The 20,432-nt window shown below is 50.6% G+C and overlaps 1 protein-coding gene across 1 annotated transcript in view; it reads right to left on the bottom strand.

The window, feature by feature from the left end:
* Positions 1–732: 732 nt before the first annotated feature.
* BCL7A (B-cell CLL/lymphoma 7A) overlaps positions 733–20,432 on the bottom strand; it is a 24,221-nt gene continuing 4,521 nt past the window's right edge. Inside the window, exons 2-6 of the mRNA XM_008577464.1 lie at positions 17,566–17,647; positions 13,913–14,009; positions 9,716–9,883; positions 5,217–5,401; positions 733–1,649 (exon numbers count right to left, since the gene is read on the bottom strand). Of these exons, the coding sequence (XP_008575686.1) occupies positions 1,578–1,649; positions 5,217–5,401; positions 9,716–9,883; positions 13,913–14,009; positions 17,566–17,647 (604 nt within the window). The 3' untranslated portion in view covers positions 733–1,577. The remainder of the gene's footprint in view (positions 1,650–5,216; positions 5,402–9,715; positions 9,884–13,912; positions 14,010–17,565; positions 17,648–20,432) is intronic.

Below are 20,432 nucleotides of genomic sequence, written 5' to 3'. Positions count from 1 at the left end.
GTCAGGAGAAAGATCCACACGTCAAAGGTGGTACCTGAATATGCACCAAATAGCCAAAAAAAAACCACAAAAAACAAAAAACCAAACCAAACCAAACCAACAACAACCCCCCCCCCCCCCAATAATACACAATTCAAAGGGAGTTAGAACTCCAGTGCAGTAAAGAAAGCTCAGGAAAAGGTTTAAGGTCTGAGGAGTCTGTAAATCAATTAAGAGCAAACCAGACCTCAGAACCAATTAGGCAGTTCATCCGAGGGGGCATCTCCATTCTAGTAAGAGGAAGCTGTCCCAGCGCAGGCGGGACATAGAGGGGAAGGGAAGAGTCAGTTACTCCTTTTTGGAGGGTGTGCAAATTTTTCCAATTCCTTGGTGCCTTGTTTTTGGCCTTCAAGGCCCACCCATCAAGGCCCGCTCCCCAGTGGGGATCGACGGCATGTCCTGGGAGTGAGACACGATCCAAGTGTTGGCTCTGAGAGTCAGGACATTATGCAGAAGCAAGTGGATTTCAACTGCCTGCACCTTGCCTCTTCCAGGGGAAGGGCAGGGCGAAGGGGAGGCAGAAGACAGCAGGTTTCCGTGGATTTGAAATCCAAGCGACGTCCCGTGGGAGAAGGGTCAGCACCAGCTATTCCTGCCGCTGGCTCCCAGCCTCCCGGCCCTGTTATCGTCCTAAGGAGGCAACCTTGCAGTCGACCAGAGAAGCCATCAGAGGTCTGGGAGACAGTGGTGACGGAGGTGGTGGTGACAATGTGGAAGCAGGGTGGAAGTGCCAGACAAATCTAGGAGCTTTGCAAATCTGTCTGGGTCACAATGGGCTTGGAAACACCCCTCCTCAAATGCCCCGAGGAAGTGAGGGCATAACCAGTGCCCTCAAGGCCAGCCCTTGGAGACTGTGCCCTGGCACCTGCCACTCCTCAGGTCCTCAAGGCTAGGGCTGACCCCACTCAGGGCTCAGGGCATGCCCAAGCCCCCTGCACCTGGAAATCAGGTGGGCTGGGGCCCCCCTGCTCTGCCCTGCCTGCTCCAATGAAGTCCTGGGCAGGGAAGAGAGAGGGCTGGGGATGGTGGCAGCTGCCGCCTGAACAAAACAGGGCACTTTGCAAAGGGAGATGCAAAACAACCAGGAAACATGCCAGAGGTCACCTCAAGGGCACAAGGCACAAAAAAAGAAAGCGGAAGGAATCGGTGGAACAGTGAGAAGCCCCAACGCAAAGCGAATTCCTGATCGGTACCACCCTCAAATAGCTTATATCGTTAAATAGAGAAGTGGGGAAAACTACAGCAGCAACACAAATGGAATCTTGGCTTCCGAGACAGTGTGCAGACACTCCTGAGCTGTCGATCCCGCCTCCCCAGGGACAGTCACATAAAGGTTCGAGTGTTTTGCTTCACAGCAGAAAGTTCTTCAGTGTCTGAGAAGTTACGCCGTTCTAGGTTTTCTTGGATTTGCACTTGGTAAACTTGAAACGTTAGTAGTTCTGTTCACACCCAAGAGGAATCACTTGGGCAAAGTTGTTCTAGAATTAATTGCTGATGTACCTTCCACAAAACACGGATTGGAGGATTTCACTTAGTGCCTATATCTCCTCGGAGTTTTGTTGAGAGGACTCCAGTTTCATCTTTTTAGAGGGCGGCACTCCTTCCAAATCCTTGGGGGGAAGAAGAAAGAAAAGAGAAACACAGGTTAACACGCTAGGAGAGCAGCTGAGGCCAGATGGGAGGCTGAAGCTCGACCCGGGAAGGAACCTGAGGCGCATGCGAAGACTTCAGGAGCCTGGCAGACCTATGGAGATCTTCCCACCCAAACTCCTCCTAGATTCTACAAAGCCCTGGGTCACCTACCTGGCCTCGGTCTGCCCTGTCACCCCAGGAACCTTACCCACAACACTCCCTCTGCCTCTAAGCACCCCCTCCTTCACCCCACCCAGCCTGGGCCAGACTTCCCTGCTGTCAGTCTTCCCATCTGTAATTAATTACCAGGGTGATTATTTGTGCACAAGTTTTAAGTTTACCTTTCCAAGCTCCAAGGCCATCTCTGGAAGGCCCAGACCCACTTTGCCACATAGACGGTTGCTCTTCCAGGGCTCAGTGCCCAGCCTAGGGTGGACCCTGAGCATCTGTTGAATGTTTGCATGCACATTATTCTGGGGAAGGGGTCCATAGTTGTCACCAAAATCTGAAGAAGTTCCATGACCCCCCCAAAAAGTTAAACAATCACTCACTCGCCCACCACCCAATCTTCTCAGGCATGGCAAACCTAAGCCGTCACTTGACTGTACCCATCCTCACCCATGCTTCCAAGTCCTTCCTGTGTATGTCACCAGTCCCACCATTGGCCCGAGACAAAGCTCTTTGCCAACGGCACCCTGTGGTGCCCCCTCTCTCTACTTGCCTCCCCAAACCTATGAGCAAGTCCCATCATCTCTACCTCCTTGAGCCCCTCCACCTCTCTGCTCTGCCCTGGCCACACTTGGGCCACTGCCACCTCTTGCCCCCATGATGCCTCCCTACACATCACCCAACACAGTCTGAGCAATCTTCCTAACATATAAATCACTCACACAACACAAAACCCCCTGGTACTTTCCCACTGGCTTCAGATCAAAACTCTGCCTCCTTCCGAGGGCTGAGAAGGCCTGGTGACTACCCCAGCCGTCCTCTCCCCGCCTGGCTGTTCTTGTCCTTGCCCACGCTGTGCCGGGCAACCTGGCCTCCCTTCCAAGCCTCAGGTCAACTCCTGGCACAGCCTATGCGCCTCCAGCCTCAGGAGCTCACCCGTCCCATCCCAGCACAGCCACCGCCACAAGACCCAACATCCCACCCAGTCTACTTCTTCAGAACAGATAAGTGCCTGTCCTGCTCTTTTAGGGCACTTATTGTGACTCTGGGACCCATCTATGTCTGCTGTATCCTGGCCAGGCCCTAGACCCCCAGCTCCATTGTCAGCCCCACCAGGGTGGAAAGGGACTCTGCCTGCTCCACTCTGTACCCCAGCATCTGGCTGGGCGCCTGCTATGTAGTAGGTGCTCAGTGCTGCATGTGAGATGGAGAACCCTGGGCCTGAGTGCAGAACATGGCATTGGACATAGAGAGGCCACAGAAGCTTATTCCAGGGAAGCCTGGGAGGAGGAATCAGGGAGTCAGGAAGGCCCACCTTTCTTCCCTCTCCTTCTTCCTTATTTTGGAAGGGACACAAGATCAGCAGATGGAATGGGAGAACATGGGCTGCGGTGCCTGTCAGGGAACGGGTTCCTGCTCAGGAGAAGGGCCTGTTGCCCTGCTGAGCATCTGGCTTGGAGGGTGACAGGCAATGAGCCTGGGGGTGCAGCCTACAGAGAGGCGACCTGCTCTGTAGCAGGAGGGAGGAAGGGGACGGGGGAGGGAATGAAGGAAAGGGAGGTGCAAGATTTGGGGCAGACGGAAAGGGGGAGCCAGAGGAGTCCTCCTGGCACTGGGAGGGTGGTGGGCAGCATAAAGAATTTGCACTTTTTTTTTCCTTTTTGTCTTTTATCTTTTTCCGTGTCCGGCAACGGATCGCAACCCTCAGTGTTGCCCCCGTACCGGACCGGGAACCAGCAACGGGATTGCAACCCTCGGCGCTGCTCCCGCGCCTCACTCAGCCAGTGAGCGGGAACCGGTCTGTATGTGGGATCCGAACCCTCGGGCGGGAGCGCTGCTGCGCTTCCCAAGCAGCGCACTGTAGCAGTGCGCCACCAGGCCGGCCCCTAGAATTTGCATTTTTAATGTCAGGTTGTTTGCTTTACCACAGCGCATGCTCCATCTTGCTCACAAACCCAGTTTTGCAGGACAGTGTGTGTGTCCGTATGCGAGAAATCACGGAAGAGGCCTGATTTCAGGGCTGGGACCCCTGGAAGCAGGAGTAGAGGTGGGAAGATGTGAGAACAGGAGACCCCTGGCCTTTTCAGACTCCAGGGGAGAGCACCAGATACCCCCAGGGTGCAAACCAAAGTTCCAAGAGGCCAGGAGATCCCAGCAGACTATGTCGGTTTTATACACCATACGCAAGGCTTTGCTTTTTATTGTTCTTATGCAGATGAGCCCCGCCAGGCTGTGCCTGCAGTCCTGCGACTTGCTTTTCTCATTTCACACTGCAAGAGTATTTCTTTATCAGGACCTGGAAGGGCCAACCACACTCTCCTGAGCTGCCCACCAGTCTGTTTGACACATGAACTCACATTTATTAACCCATCTCCTTTTGAGCTGAGGTTGCAGCTGATTTCTTGCCATGGCAGACATACTTTCAGTCAATACCCCCTCTGTGTGTCTAGGCATTTGGAGGAGGGAACCATAGGATGAGTTTCTAGAAAGGGAGCTGCAGATCGAAGGTATGAGGATTGTGAAGTTTGAGACATCTCATCTCTGGGGAAGGCCTATTTCAAGGCTCCATCATGTGACCTGCTGAAGCCTGCCTCTTCCCTGCTATCTGCAGACACCTGTTGTCACTTCTCCCAGGGTACCGGAAGATACTCAGCAGAGTGGAAACTGTTCTATTAGTTGAAGTTTTGAGATCTCTGAGTCCCCACTCCTCTTAGATGAGTCTATAGGATTTAAAGATGAAAATCTAATCTTAACTGTGGCCGTGGCAACTGACACCTCAGGCATCTTCTGTGTCTGGCTCCATGCCAAGTGTTTTACCCACATTCTCTTGTCGAATCCTCACCGTGGCCTTAAGGCAGTTCTGTGTTCCCATTTGGGCGGCTGGATAGACTGAGGCTCAGAGAAGTTAACTGCCCAGCTACTAAGAGACGCAGCTGGGATTCAAACCCAGCCCCAACTCCAAGATGTTTGCTCCTAACCACTGGCCCTTGCATCTGCACTGACTGATTCAGACCATATTCTGACACGTCATCATGACCCAGAAAGGGGTCCAAGCAGGAGGAGCTGGTCAGCTGTAAAATTCCAAAGGATGACCCATCATTTAGGTTTCTGAGGACTTGTCTTCACTGCTCTAAAGGATGTTGACTTTGGGTGACTAAGACAAGGCAATGCTTTTGTGGATGATGAAGCTGAGGACCCTTCCTCCTCCTCTATCAGAGACTCCCTGAAGGTGAAGCCCCCACATCTCGGCTGTTGCTGTGGCACCCAGCACCCAGGGCACGACAGGACAAGGCTCACGTGCTTGATGGGTAAATGACAGTTCCAATTGTCCAATGACAAAACAACAAAACAAAATAACAAAACACCTTTCAACGTACCCCCGACAACCCAACGGGCTCCCGGCTGATCTGGCTGCCCCTCTGAGGCCTGGATCGAGGTACCTGAGAGACTGCTGCCATCTCTGCGGCTGGGCCTGAGTCTCCAGATGGCTGCCGCTCTCCTTTCTCTGAACTGTTCATCGAGTTTTCCATCGAAGACTGTGAATTCTGCTCGTCAGAAGCGTCTGAGGGAAAAGCAAGACAACAGAAGCTGTTTTCAGACACGTGAGCTGCAGAGCCAGATGGGCCAAGTACTAAAAATACCTGGAACTGAGTAGTTTGTTGGCCAGTGGTGTTTCAGTGCTGCAATGGGCTGGGGAACTTGGGAAGCTTCTTGTTTATTTCTCAGTGATGCTGTTTTAGGCAGCCAGGCCACAAGCTGGCCCTGGGGTCTCCAGCCCTCTCCTGCACACCTATTAGCAGCCAAGTGCCCTGAGAGGACAGCAAAAGGATGCTGCAGTCTCGGTGCTGCGTGCACCCAGCGCCCTCTGGTGGGCTACATGCGCTCCAACAATCATGGCTGTCTTTTCCTCTCCCTGTGGCAGGGAGACGGCTGTCAAGGAGGTTTCACGGGTTCCGTAAAGAGCCTGCATTCTCTTGCAGAGCATCAGAGGTAACCGACCCTTTGTAAACATTTCTCTTAATAATATGGGTATTTTTCTGATTGTCAGGGCAATAACTGATCATTGCTGGAAACAAAATACAGAAAACCGTAAAGTTAAAATCACCTGTTCTCTCATGCCACCCACAGAGACCACCTTCTCTCCAGATTTCCCCCCAACATACATATAATTTTTCCCTCTCCCCAAATGGGGGTCACACAGTATTTTGGAAGAATTTTTTCATGCTTTAAAAATATTCTAAATACAAGAGCTTACAAAATGGACACACAGCATTCTATCAAGCAATCACTTATGCAACGAAGCCAGTTGTTTGGGTTATTTCTCATGCCTCAGTCTACCCACTGCTCTACCCCAGGTTTCTTTACAGGAGTAAGGTGCAGGCTGGATGAGGTGACGCAGCTTTGGAGGAGGGGCAGCAGTTTTATCTGAAGCTCACTGGGCACAGAGCCAGAGACTCACAGAGGGAACAGCAAAAACCCACCTGGGCCCTCTCTGTTGTACTCAAGGCCCCAACATGTCATCCTCATTTTAAAAAGCACACTAAAACAATACTAAAGGACACCTAAGCAACCAAGACTTACTTTCTGGGGTTTCTGAGGCAGAAAAGTAGCAAACAGGAAAAAAAAAAATCCAGGTTTCAGTTTAAAAGCACTGTGGGGGGCCGGCCCGGTGGCGCACTGCTACAGTGCGCCGCTTGGGAGCGCGGGGGCGCCGCTTGGGAGCGCGGGGGCGCTCCTGCCGAGGGTTCGGATCCCACATACAGACCAGCCGCTCACTGGCTGAGCGAGGTGCGGACACAACACCAAGGGTTGCGATCCCGTTGCCGGTCCCAGTCCGGTACGGGCGCGACACTGAGGGTTGCGATCTGTTGCCGGTCACGAAAAAAGACAAAAAGGGAAAAAATAAAAAAATAAATAAATAAAAATAAAAGCACTGTGGGTAGGCAACAGGGCAGGTAGGGACTGCAAGATCCTCCTTCCCAGCGAGACTGCAGGGACAAGTGCTGTTGTTAGCAAATATCTTTGCTCCCCAAACCAGCAGTCCTGATCTCTCATAGTTGTGCCAGGAGACCCAACACGTGGCCAGGGTTCAAGAGCCAGGCTCTGATCTGGCCTTTCTTGCTGCCACAGGGTCTGGCGATGAACGTGGACTAAAATATTTCCCAGGCTTCCTGTGGGACCCTGGACTATCAGTCTCAGACTCCCTCCCCCACTGTAAAAACAAGGTGACAACAGCCACCCCTGTTGACTAGCTGTGAGGATGAAATGGAACAACATGAAAAGTACCCAAACAGCAACATCCACCCCAGGTGGGAGTCACTAAGGGATTACCTACGGCATGGAACCAAACTCCCTTTAAACCTGGAATTTCCTTGACATTTTTAGTTTTACCTTTAAAACCCATATTAATGGCAGTTCCTTGAAAAGTTAAAATACAGAATTATCATATGACCCAGCAATTCTACTCCTCGGTATATGCTCAAAAGAACTGAAAACAGGGACTCAAACAGATAATTATACATGTTTATGTATATAGCAACATCATTCACAATAGCCAAAAGGTGAAAACAACCCAGAGGTAAGTGGACAGATGAATGGATAAACAAACTGTGGTCTATCCACACAGTGAATATGATTCAGCCATAAAAAGGAACAAAGGACTGACACATGCTACAACATGAATGAACCCTGAAAACATGATGCAGGGATGGCCGGTTAGCTCGGCTGGTTAGAGTGCAGCCTTATAGCACCAAGGTCACAGGTTTGGATCCAATATCGGCCAGCTGCCAAAAAAAGGCTAATTTTATGTGAATTCCACCTCACTAAAAAAGAAAAAAATCCCTGCTAATGTCATATTCTATTTCATAATATATGTTTGCTTAAACATAAACATGTAAAATGTTTACTGACCTAGAAAATTTGCAACCTCTGTGGCTTCGCCCCTCTAACCACAGCTCCTTCTCTGCCCTGAACATCAGGCTCTGTGGAGTACAGGGGGAGGCAGAGCCCCAGAAATAGATTTCTAAGGGGAGGCTTAGAAATCATGAAGGCGGCTGGCACCCACAGATTCACACTGACCCTTTGCTGAGCAAGGAGATGCCCCAGCCAGAGGCCTCCCGAGAGCCAGGCCCGAGAGCTCAGTGGCAACTGGTCTTGGAGCTCACGGAGCGTTCAAGGGCTCAGGGTGCAGTCTGATTCTCTGAGCACAGTGGTGCTGGAACTCACCCAGGGGAAATTATTTTCCTGGGGCCTAAATTTAGTCCAGGGAGTTTGGACATTATGTCATCCCCTGAACTCACTCAGCAGTAAACAAGTTCAAAACAAGGTCAACAGCTGCTGGCCAACCTGCCCTGTCCCAGCAGCCAGCGCACACCCACCTGGGAAAGCCCCGTGGGTCTGTCCTGGTGCCCTTTCCCCAAGGAGCTCCAGGCAGCCCTAAGCAGTGGGCAGGTGGGTCCTGGCTGAGTGATGTTGGGCTGCCATACAGGCCCAGTGGCCTGGGGTGGCCGGAAGAGGATCTGTTGGGGTTCCCACCTGGACTGATAAAGCTTTTGGTGTGTGGGGGGGTAGTGATTAGCAAAATGTGCCAGTTATGGAAGCATTAACTGTGGCCGGAAGAGGATCTGTTGGGGTTCCCACCTGGACTGATAAAGCTTTTGGTGTGTGGGGAGGTAGTGATTAGCAAAATGTGCCAGTTATGGAAGCATTAACCGAAAATATAATTCTTGCAGCTGAGCTTTTACTGGCCCATTAGAGCAAAGGAGACAAAGACTCCAAACATGGGAGAAAAAAGGTCATGGCCAGAAAGAAACCAGGATGACAGAGAAGGCAGGACATGGTTGCAGACTCGGCCTGCACCTGCCCTGGTTGCCCCGGGAATCGCCCTGCAAAGAAGTACAGATGAGGAGGTGCCCCAGGCTCTTCCTCGGCACCTGGCTCTGGGTTGAGCACTTTGCTGACATTCCAGCCTCCTACGCTCCTTGCAGTGACCTTACAAGGGAGGCAACTTCTACTTATCCCATTTTACTTATTTTTTTATTCGTCCCATTTTATAAACAAGGAAACAGGAAAGTGCCCAGAAGGTGACGTTGCCTGCCCAAGGCCACACAGCTAGTAAGAAATAATTTTGATTTCTTTATATATTACCCAGTTGCAGGTATTCTGTCATAAGCGACAGAAACAGACTAATACACACACATACTGCACAATCAGGCCATTCCTTACCACTCCTTGCTCTCAACCTGGTTCTCTCCCACCTAGACAACTATAGCAGTCACCTCAATGGGTTTCCACCTCCACGTGGCACTCCCATCATCTCTTCTCAGTCCTTCAGATCATGTCACCCAAATCCCAACAGCTCCCAGCTCCCTTCTCATGAACCATAAAAACCAGGGTTGGTGCAGTGGCCTCACGAGCTCCCCACCTCTCTCACTGCATCTTACTTTCCCAGCCCTCACTCACTCTTCTCCAGCCACACCAACCGCACTCCTGCCCCAGGGCCTTTGCACTGCCCATTCCTCTGCCTGCAATTCTCTTCTCCCACACAGCCATGCGGCTCACTCACTCGCCTAATCTGAGCCTCAGCTGCTCTAATGTCATCTTATCCAAGAGGCCTTCCCTGACCACTCTATTTAAAACTGCAGCCCCCATTATTTGTCAAGACTCCCCATTCCCTTTACTGCACTTTTCTTCCAAATACTAGATTGTCTGATTTTTAATTGCCCCACAGAATATGCGCTCCAAGTATCACCTTTCTTCTCTTGTTGCCTTGCTGGGGCCAGCACACAGCAGGACCTCCCTGAATACCTGTCCACTGACTGACTGGAGGCTGGTCAGAGGGAGGATCCTTGGAGCCCAGCCTCTGCAGGGCACGTACCTTCAGCCCCGGCATGCTCCTTCCCATCAGCTGGGGCTTCATCCACCTTGGCTTCAGTGCCATCGCTGGGTACGGCTGAGTTGGGCTCTGGAGCAGGGCTTGAGTTGCTGCTGTTCTCTTGTTTGATAGGGGAGGCATCTGCTATGGAGCTCTGGTTGCTGTTATCATCTGTGTGGGGGGAACAGAACCGAAGAGATCCCGCAGCTATCAAGGACAGGTAGGTTGGGGGCTCAGCTTCCCTATGCCTCGATGTTTGGAGCTCCACGGGATGCTCTCCCAGGAAGAGGTCTGGAGCTTCCCGCTGCTGAGACTCCAGAGCTGACCCATACCCGGGGCCTGATCTTCCCCCACTGGCTCACTGAGGAGAACCCTGTGTTTGGAGGCAGCCAGCTGGAGATGTAGCCTCACACATTTAGGGTGGGGACACCAGAAATCTTGTGTGTCTGGCTATGAAGCAACATGAAGGATGCAGCAGGGACCATGAAGCAGCACTGCCAGCACGCTCCATCTAACGCCATTGGGCCTCCATGTGATACAGAATAAAAGGGAGAGAGGAACAAGTGAGCAACAGAAGGTGGGACATTCCACAGGACACCTGGCCCAATCTCAAGTCAGTATCATTAAAAAAAAAAAAGAAACAAATGGGCCAAGCCCGTGGCGCACTCGGGAGAGTGCGGCGCTGGGAGCGCAGTGACGCTCCTGCTGCAGGTTCAGATCCTATATAGGGATGGCCAGTGTGCTCACAGTGCTCACTGGCTGAGCGCGGTGCAGCCAGTCTCAAAAAGGACAAAAAAAAAAAAGAAACAAAATGGAGGGGGGAAGCAAACATTATTACAGATTAAAGAAACCTAAGAGACCAAACAACTACAGATGATGTATGGAAATTATCTAGATCTGGTTTTGAATGTGTCAGCTATAACATATTTTGGAACAATTGGGGAATTTTAATATGGTCTGGATTTTAAAAGCTATTAAGGAATCAGTAGGTTTGTTGAAGTGGTAATGGTACAATGGGAATGCAGAAATGCCATTTTTGTAGCAAAGCACACCAAAATGTTGAGGTACATACAGACTTAAACATCATGATGAAAGGGAATTTACTTCAAAATGCTTTTGCATAGGTTGCACACAACTGTCAGATCTTCCTGAACTTTACACTCTAGAGCTGTGTATTTTTTATATGTAAATTACACTTCAGTTAAAAACTTTACATTATAAAAACAGATGAGGAAAATATGGCATAATGTTCATGAAAAGTTAGTAGGTACATGGGGGTTCATCATACTTGTTTACTGTTCTCTATAGTGAAACTTCTCATAATAAAAAGGAAAAAGGGAGGAAGTTAATTGGCAGCAGCATTAGAGCTGGGGCTGGTGGCAGAGCTGGGGGTCTGGGGCACCCTCCCCTCGTCCTGTGCCCCCTTCTTGGACATACAGAGTCATTTTAAACTCCAGATACCCAAATGGCCATTTCACAAATAACACCACAATCTGACACTGCCTTTCTAGGCCTGCCACAGTTGGGACCAAGGCCGTTTTTGTAAAAAATGAGGGGGGTGCACCACACCCCAACAGTCTGGTCCCCCACTCTGCACCAGGCCCTGAGCATGAGCATTTACGCTTACCTTATATAATCCTCCCAACAACCTACCGTGAAGGTGCTGTCACCACCCTCACTTTACAGAGGCTCAGAGCAGCAGGGCCACTTGCCAGCCTGGTCTGCCCGATTCCCAGCCCTGAGCTTCTCCTCCAGCTCAATCTGCACCAGGCAGTTGCGCAGCCCCAGCACGGTAAATTGGATCTTATTTTAAGTATACGCTGAGGTGCTCGTTACACAAAAGCATCCTCTTGTGAATTCTGGGAGTTTTTAAAAAAAAGATGTGTGCTCTCCTGATTTACCCCTCAAGAAAATCTAAACGTCGTTCCTATGCCAAGATGCATATGCATGTGTGTGAGAAGCTCCACCTACAGGCCCCACGAATGCCAGTAAGCACTGTTTAACAAATTAGCTGCCTGAGCCTGGCCTGATAACCTGGTAACTAACAGGGTGACCCTGATACCTGGGCTAACTTGAGCTGAGTCATGGAGACTAAGGCGCCAGATGCAGATGCCCTCTCTCTTCATCTCCTGCTGTGCCCATCCTCCCACCTGAAGCCTTCTGGGAAACTAGCTGGGCCACATCTTTCCATGACCTTCACACGGACACATCCTGCAGCCTGACTTGGTCTTGGCTGCATACATACTGAAATGGAAATGACACTGAGAAGGTGAACATGGCTCTCAAGGACCTGGTTTGTTCAGCATTCTAGATTTTTCTGGAGTGTTGGTCCAGACCACAAACCTGGATTCTGCCTTTGAAGGACCTCAGATGCCAGCCCCGGCATCTGTGAACTTCCTACCTGGGCAAGTTACTTCCCCTCTCTGAGCCTTAGTTTCTTCATCCGTAAAATGGGCTTATTGTTAGATTCAAATGAGGCAGTGCATGAAATGGGCTCAGCAGATGCCTGTTGTGCACGTTGTGATGGTTTTGTTAGCTGTTAACATGCCAAGGCTTTTAAGGGATTATCTGATTTAATCCTCACAGTGACTTTACAAAGTAGGCATTACCATTCCTATTCCACATATTAAAACTAAACAAACCCGAAGGCTAGGGGTTAAATAACTAGCCCAAGATCACAAAACCAGGGGAAAGGTCCTGGGAGATCTGAACACTGCAGGTGGGATCCTGGCCTCTGCAGTAAAAGGCTCTCAGCTATGATGCTATGATCCAACCTAAATCCTGAGCCAGGCCCGGGGTCTCTTCAATCCCCAGAGAGAAGGGGATGCTAAGCAATGCCAGGCAGACAGGTCACATCCCAACTCAAGTATCTATTTCTGAAAACAAAACGAATCTAACCTGTGACTGTAAAGCCATTTGCAGGGTCTTTCTTGACACATTAACCAGCAGCAAAAGACCATTGTGCTTTTCTTTCTTTTTCTTTTCTTAGTACCACAACCTAGAGAGCACTGTGCTTTTTTGAAGCCAGTTCAGCAACAAGTGAGACTCCTTGACCTTGCAGCTGGTGAGTAGTCAGTATGGGCAAATGGGGAAATCTGCCGGCCCTCCTGCCCAGAACAAGACAGCCCTGGGTCCGGAGGCGTTAGAAAGTCCCACGAACCACTGCTCCTTCATTGATAACTTATTTAGTTATCTGACACCACCACGTTGTACAAAAGGTTCAGGGCTGTCAAAAGCACAAAGACATTAAAATTAGGATCAAGAGACGAAAAAGGCAGGGGCTGTAAGCTCTAGTATTGTCAGGCCAGGCAGGTGACAAAATAAGAGGAGAACCAGGTGGGCCCAGAGAGGCTGTGCCCTCCCTGAGGGATAGCTGCTTCCGTGGCCACTGCTTTGAGGAAGCACACAGAACAATAATGCAGGTTTCCTGATTTATAAATATCGGAAGCTTAACTCAATTTTTAAAAAACTTCAGGTTTGAATCTCTGAGGTGATTTTCCTTAGAGGGGTGGGGATGACCAGGAAGGGACACCAGGAGGACTGCTGGGAACACTGTGTGTTTTGACTTGGCCTAGTCACCTACATGCAGTTCGTGAACATTTCATTGAGCTGTACCCTTAGGATTTGCATCTTTCCTCTCAACTAAAAAGGTAAGAAGAGAAATGAACACCACAATGTGAAAATGGCAGCAGGCTAGCTAAAGCACATCACCAGCCTGGATTTGACTGGTGGGACACAGGCTTACAACTTTTGAAATAAGACAGTGGGGAAAGTTCAGCTGTTGACATGCTTTGGAGCTTCCCAGCAGCCAAAGCAAAATGGGAAATGGAAAACATAGCCATTTATATGTATGTCAGGCCTAGGTGGGAAAAAGGAACGTACACCCCCAAAAATCTTCCTGGGTACATGGGGCTGACAGAAATATCTCCTGTGAGTTTTTGTCACCGGGTGAGGAGAGGGTCTTATTTTTACGTTGTCTGGCTTATTTTATGTGTTTTGGCTTGGTGCACCAGGAAAAGAAACTTTCTCTCCTCTCCTGAGCCTTATCCTTGGCACAGAGGCCTCCCAGTCCTGCCCAGCCCTGCTACCCTTTGCCTGGAATGTGAACAAACCTGCTGGAGAAACAAAACCCAACTCAGGGCTTTGCCACAGCCCAGGGACCTGGCTGGAGAGGCTGCCGGCCAGCCGCGGGGAGCTCACCGTGCATGTCCATCATCCCCGGGGAGGAGCTGTTCTCCGGAGTGGTCACCTCTGAGCCACACTTCTCATCTTTGCCTTTTTTCTTATTCTTGTTTTTCTGGAGGGAAAAATGGAGCAGAAACCAAGTCACGAAGATCAAGTGTGTGCTTGTGCCTGTGAGCCCCTGGGAAGTGGTATGAATATTTTATGCCATCAATTCATCTTAGTGCCCCCATGCCTCTGGAGGGTTTTCCTTGGCCTGAATTTGAACGTGTCACATTAGGGGCCACACTCTGGACCTCACCCACTTTGGAATCAAGGAGCTCCATGAAGGGGAGGCTTCTGAGGCTGGCCCAGCCCCAGCACTGTGGGCAATAAACCCGCCTATTTGTGGGGCCATCACCAGCAGGCATGCAAACATCCTGGCTGGCAGGAACCACCTCCTGCTTTAGGGAGAGCATCTGGAGAAAAGGCGACAGCCACCATCAGCCCAGAGCAGGCACAGTGATGCCAGGGGAACCACGGAAAAGACACGGGTCACTCACTTTCACAAGCCTCAGGCCAATTCTCCCAAAGTGGAGTCAGCTGACTTCCAGCACCAAAATAGCAAAGGAGTTAAGGAGGGAAAACCCAGGGAGTAGGATGGGGAAGGGGATGGTTTTCATGTGCCATTCCATTTTTCATGATGAGAACAGAATCGTGTTGGAAGCAACCTGTGTCCATCAGTAACTGATGGTACATTCATTCAATGTAATACAATGCAACAATTACAGAGAATAGGGCAGCTCTTCACGTACTAATATGAGTAATCTACAAAAATATTAACTTTTTTTTTTTTTTTTAAAAGATGACCGGTAAGGGGATCTTAACCCTTGACTTGGTGTTGTCAGCACCACGCTCAGCCAGTGAGCGAACCGGCCATCCCTATGTGGGATCTGAACCCGGGGCCTTGGTGTTATCAGCACCACACTCTCCCGAGTGAGCCACGGGCCGGCCCAAAAATATTAACATATTAAAATACCTCAATATCTCCAAGATGTATGAAAGAAAGGTGCGGAACACATGAATGCCACCATTAATGGCAAGGAAAGGATAAACACGTGTGTGTTTCTTTGCATTTGTGTTTATGAGCACAAGCTCCCTCTGGAAGGATAAACAAAAACTGGTAAAGTTGGTTGCCTCCAGGGAATAGAACAGGGGTGGAGGGGAAACAGGCAGAGATGAGAGGCAGATTTATAAAAAGATATACTGTAACAGTAACATTTGAAGAATACACAAACCCATAAGATTGGTGGTCAGCAGGGGCAGAGGGAGGGGGAAATAGGGAGTGACTGCTAATGGATATGAGTTTTCTTTTGGGGTGAAGAAAATGTTTTGGAATTATAATGGTGATGGTTGCACAACTATGAATATACTAACATGGAACTGTATACCCTAAAAAGTGAATATTATGGGATGTGAATCATCTTAATTAAAAAATTGTTTTTAAAGTAATGTTCAAATTTCGTAACATGTTTAATCTACTGTTTGTTTTTTGCAGCTGGTAGGTAAAGCAATCCAAACCCTTGACCTTGGTGTTAACAACACTGAACTCTAACCAACTGAGCTAACCAGCCAGCCCTGTTTTATCTATTTAAAAGGATGAAATACAAGAGTTCTAAAAAAAAAAAGGTAAAAACCATACAGTAATTGGGTGTTTAAACTAATAGAAAGCTATCCCTACACAATGCAGATTCCCAGACCCCAACGTTCAGAGATTCAGATTAAGCTGTCTGGGGCGGGACCCAGGAATCTGCATTTTATCAGATGGTTCCCAGGCATCGCACTAGAGGGAAAGAGGGGTCAGGGAATGGCGCACTACACATCATAGCTCAGACATGAAAAGGGAATTAGGATTTCTCAAGCGCTGTCTGCACAGGCGGCACTGTGCTAAGTGTTCTCCATGTGATATATGAGTACTGCCTCGGCTCTGTTGCAGAAACCCCATGAGCTGGATATTAGTGCTCCACTGCACAAAAGAGGGAACTAAGGTCCAGCAAGGTGGGGTCACCTGTCCAACATCATAGATTAATCAGGAGTGGTCTGTCCAACTCCAAATCCAATGCTCTTTGCCCAGCCCAGAGTTATGCTGCCTTCCCGATGGCCCATATATTACCTTCTCTCCTTGATCATATTCCATTTGGCACTTCCCTGATGTCTGTTTCATGCTATCCTATAATTATCTTCCCCCAATGAGATTAGAAATTCCTTGAGAGCAGGGACCACGTCTTCTCAAATGCAACCGGCATTTCTACAACACCTAATGATGTGCAAGGCGCAGACATGGGCCAGAGCCAGGAGCTGCCTTCCAGGAGCCTGGCTGCTCTGCTCTTGCTCCAGAGATGCAGAGACAGACCAAGTGTCGGTCCCTTTGGGGAAAGCAGTCCTAGTAGCTCCATGAGCCCAGGCCAGAGCTAGAAGGGACGAGAAACACCTAAGTTCTCAGCCCAGCACCAACCCACCTGGGGTGAGCATGTGATCACAGGGTCAAGAATAGAGCCTCAGCCTTGGCTGGAGACCCAAGATTCACGGGGCAGGTAACTGTAGATGGTGGAGAAAGGATTAGCCCCTGTCTCTATAGAATCGAGTGTTCCCACCCAAAACTTACCAATCATGTCTACCTCACTCCCAGGAGTGACTGGAGCCATGTGGGTTACTTTTGAGTCATCTTCCTGGACGGGAGGACTGAGTTTGGCTGAATAGGGAAGGCAGTCCATGTGGCGGGAACAGCCCATGCAAAGGCCTGTAGGTGGGACTGTTCTGGATTTTGATTGGAAATGAGAGTAGTTTACCTGGGGTCTTTGGAGGTAACTGGCCGGGGAGCCACCAAGCTAGAAAACCCAGGCTTGGATGTGGGGCAGCTGTCTGCCATCAGTCCCTCCCTAAGACCCAGCACAGTCACTTGAGCTCCCTCTAGTGGTCGTAGTCAGCATGGTTCCACCCCTCCTGGAAGCCTCCTGGCGCTCCTCACAGTGGCCCAGGCACTCCTGCATTCCCGCACCAGGCTCTCTCACTCCTGGAGCCACCTCTCACCAGCAGCTCCAACCACCAGAAAGCTCTCAGGGAGCGGAAAGAGCGTGCACTTTGGAGTTAGATAGACCTGAACTCAATTCATGGCTCTGACACTAGCTGTGTGACTCTGGGGAAGTGGCTTCACCTCTCTGAGCCCCTGTCCTCAATTGGATAGAGAAGATTTCAAAAGATAACTCCACAGACTCAGTATGAGAGATAAATGAGGGAATGCACGTAAAGCATGAGCACAGGCTTGGCAGATGGTCAGGGAGGCAGGAGTGGCTATAACAATGGCAAGGGTTTGCCTGTCTGTGGGCAACACCATGCCCACCCCAAACCCTGGCGGGGGGGCACCTCTGTACTAAGGCATTTCCCCACTGGAAAACCGTGGGGCTCTCAGCCCAGAAGACACAACTTGCAGGGGACATTCCCTACCTCTTTGAGGGGCAAACTTTGGGGCTGGACCTTGGAGGCACTTGGGGACAGAGGTCCAGCAGGCTCTCCAAGCCTAAGCTGGGTCCTTCCACTTCCCAGGTGGCCTTGGCCCCAGGGTCCGATGATGGCAAGTGGCAGCAGACAGCCCCCCACAGCCCCAGCCCAGGGGACCAGCCCCACATACTCACATCATCAACCTTAGGCTCTGTCACAGGGACCCATTTGTAGATTCGTAGAGATGTGTCACCAACAGTCACCCACTTCTTCTCCCTGTGGAGGATGAGGAAGAGCCCATTACAGAGGCTTCTGGGACAGGACACTGCTCAGTCCTGGGGGCAGGACAGGACATACTCCCCTGGGGCAGCTGTGATGTGTGGCTGCTCAGCCCAGGGGCTAACAAGCTCCAGACCACCAGGTGTGGATTTAAAGCCCAGCTTTGCTCCTCACTGACTGGGGCCCCCTGGCAAGTCACTTCACCAATACAAGCCTGTTTCACAATATGTTAAACCACATAGGGTCGTCCACCTCTCCAGTGGTCTGTTGCTGGAAGGAAATGCTTGATAAGATGGAGGGCAGGGGGCTGCGGTGCCGAGGATTCCTGTGGATAAAGGGAGTTGGGCCCAGTTCCTCCCATATTACCGCCAACGCCACAGGGCCACCAAGCCGGGCCACCCATGCCCCTCCGGGCAGCTGCGAAGGCTTCAGGCCTGGGGTATTTCCTCCTGCAGTGTGGGGGTCTTCACCAAGTACATCAGGGCTCATCCTGTCCTCTGGGCAATGCTTCTGAGGCCAGGGCAGGGGAGCAAGAGCAGACAAGCATGAGGAACACTGCACACTCTTCTGGGCAAACCCTGGGAGCAGGATAGGGCAGCCAGAGAGCAATGGCCTCAGCATGAAAAGGAGGTCCCCACAGGCTGGCACTGAGGGGCCATGAAGGGGAAGCACAGCTGGACCCCTTCGCAAACCCTGGGAGCAGGATAGGGCAGCCAGAGAGCAATGGCCTCAGCATGAAAAGGAGGTCTCCACAGGCTGGCACTGAGGGGCCATGAAGGGGAAGCACAGCTGGACCCCTTGCCTCTGCCAGGACTCCTAGTGTCCCTGTGTCTGCATGGCTGCCCCTAGCTGCATCTAAGCTCCTGGAGGACAGAGTCCAGGGCCCCTGCTGCTGGAGGCAGGTTGACGGACAAGAAGGTAAAGGGGTGACTGGTTTTCACTAAAGGTGACAATCTCCACCCTCTCTACCACTCTGCTCCAAGCCATCGTCATCTTGTAGATTACTGCTGCAGCCCCCAAACTTCCACCTAGACCCTTGCAGTCAGACTGTGTCATTTCCTGCCCCAAACACTCAAAGGCCACACACCTGAGGGGACTGAGGCTTGGGGAGACAGAGGCAGAGCTGGGATTTGAGGCAGTGCTAGGCAGTTTGGGCTCTGGAGCCCAGGCTCCTAACTCAGGCTCTGCCACCTCAGGAGAAGTGGGATGTCACTGAGGATCCACTGACCGCTCAGTGTGAAAACAGGCTGATTCAAGAGACCCGCAATGGGATGTAGGGGCCAGACATGCACCTGGTACAAGTGGCACAGCCACCACTTGTCCTCAGCAATTTTAGTGACAACAGTTCCACCAGAACTGAGAATTGTGTGGCATGAGCACCTCTGTCTGTGACCTGCCTGCCACCTTTTTTGGCCTCTCTGCCCAAACTCAGCCTTGGGTCAGAATTCTCCTCCTGGTATGTGGCCCTTAAGTGCTGTTGTGACACATGACCACAGGGGCTTCTGAGTGCCCAAGCACACTCAAAACCAGCTAACCAAACCCACAAACACCTCCACCCCAACACTGCCTGCTTGGGTCCCACACGTTCCCTGCCGGAGGAAGAGAGGGCCTGGCACTATTATATTAGTGACCGTTTCTAGTGCTTTCTATGTGCTAAGCACTGTATGTACTTGTTCTAATCTTTACATAATTTTTGTGGCAGGAAGTGTCACCTTCCCCATTTGACAGATAAAGAAACTGAGGCACAGAGAAGCAAACTCATTCTCTCCGGCGACAGTATTCAAACCCTTGATGCTACACTCTTTTTTGGAGCAGCCTCTCTGGACCCCAGTCCTACCCCCTTTAATCCAGAAGGAATGAAGTAAAGGCAGGTATCAAAGCCACCTCCTACCTCCTGGAGGCAGAAAGGATAAGCCACAGTCCCAGTCTTTCACCACCTCCATTCCAAATAACTAGAGGTGCCTGGAAGGGACAGGGATGTTCCCAGGAACAACCTCAGTGACAAGTTGAGCAACAATCACAATAGCCACTGTGTACCCAGGACTTACTACATGCCAGGCTTCACACCAAGCACGTTATTACATGCCTTCTCTCTCTGAGACTGCCCACAGGCTATGACAGAGGGACTAAAATGTCACCCCGTTTTATAGATGGGGACACAAAAGGCCAAGAGAAGTTATACCACTAGTTCACGGTCACACAGACAGTTAAGGGGCAGAACAAGGACTGGACACAGGCTCTGACTCTAGAGTTCACCTTCCGCTAATCTATTTCCATGAAATCTAAGAATCCATTCTAAGGAGCACATGGGTAACAGAAGCTGCACAAAGCAGCACAAATTGCTAGAATCCCATGCAAATGACCAAAGCCACTTATTTCTCACAAGCCCTCGACTAGCTTCCTTGTCCTGGGCCCCGGTAAATCAACAAATTCAGCGTTTGATTGTGTTAGGAAAAAAAAAAAAAAAGTAACTGACTTGCAACACACAGGACACCTTTCAGGGCAGAAAGTGTGCCACAGATCTGAGCTCTGTGGGCTGCTCCTGAGCCAAGAGGAACGTCTGAAATTGCAGATGATTCCCAGAGAGGCTGCGGCCACAGTGGGCCATGAGCTGGAGACAGCCGGGTTCTCGTGCCTCCCTCTGCCCCAGCTGGTGTCCTCTGCTGAGTCACCAAGTCACCCCAGAGACTGGAAACCATTCTTCAGCCGCATTTCTAGGTGTAGACATTGGGACAGAGGCAAAAATATTAGGAACTTGACCCCTGGACTGGACCTCGGGACC

Source organism: Galeopterus variegatus, unplaced genomic scaffold, assembly GCF_000696425.1.
Source record: "Galeopterus variegatus unplaced genomic scaffold, G_variegatus-3.0.2 Scaffold1518, whole genome shotgun sequence".
In the NCBI taxonomy this organism is placed as follows: domain Eukaryota; kingdom Metazoa; phylum Chordata; class Mammalia; order Dermoptera; family Cynocephalidae; genus Galeopterus; species Galeopterus variegatus.
The sequence above is the reverse complement of the archived record's forward strand: the minus strand, read 5'-3'. Positions and strand labels throughout refer to the sequence as shown.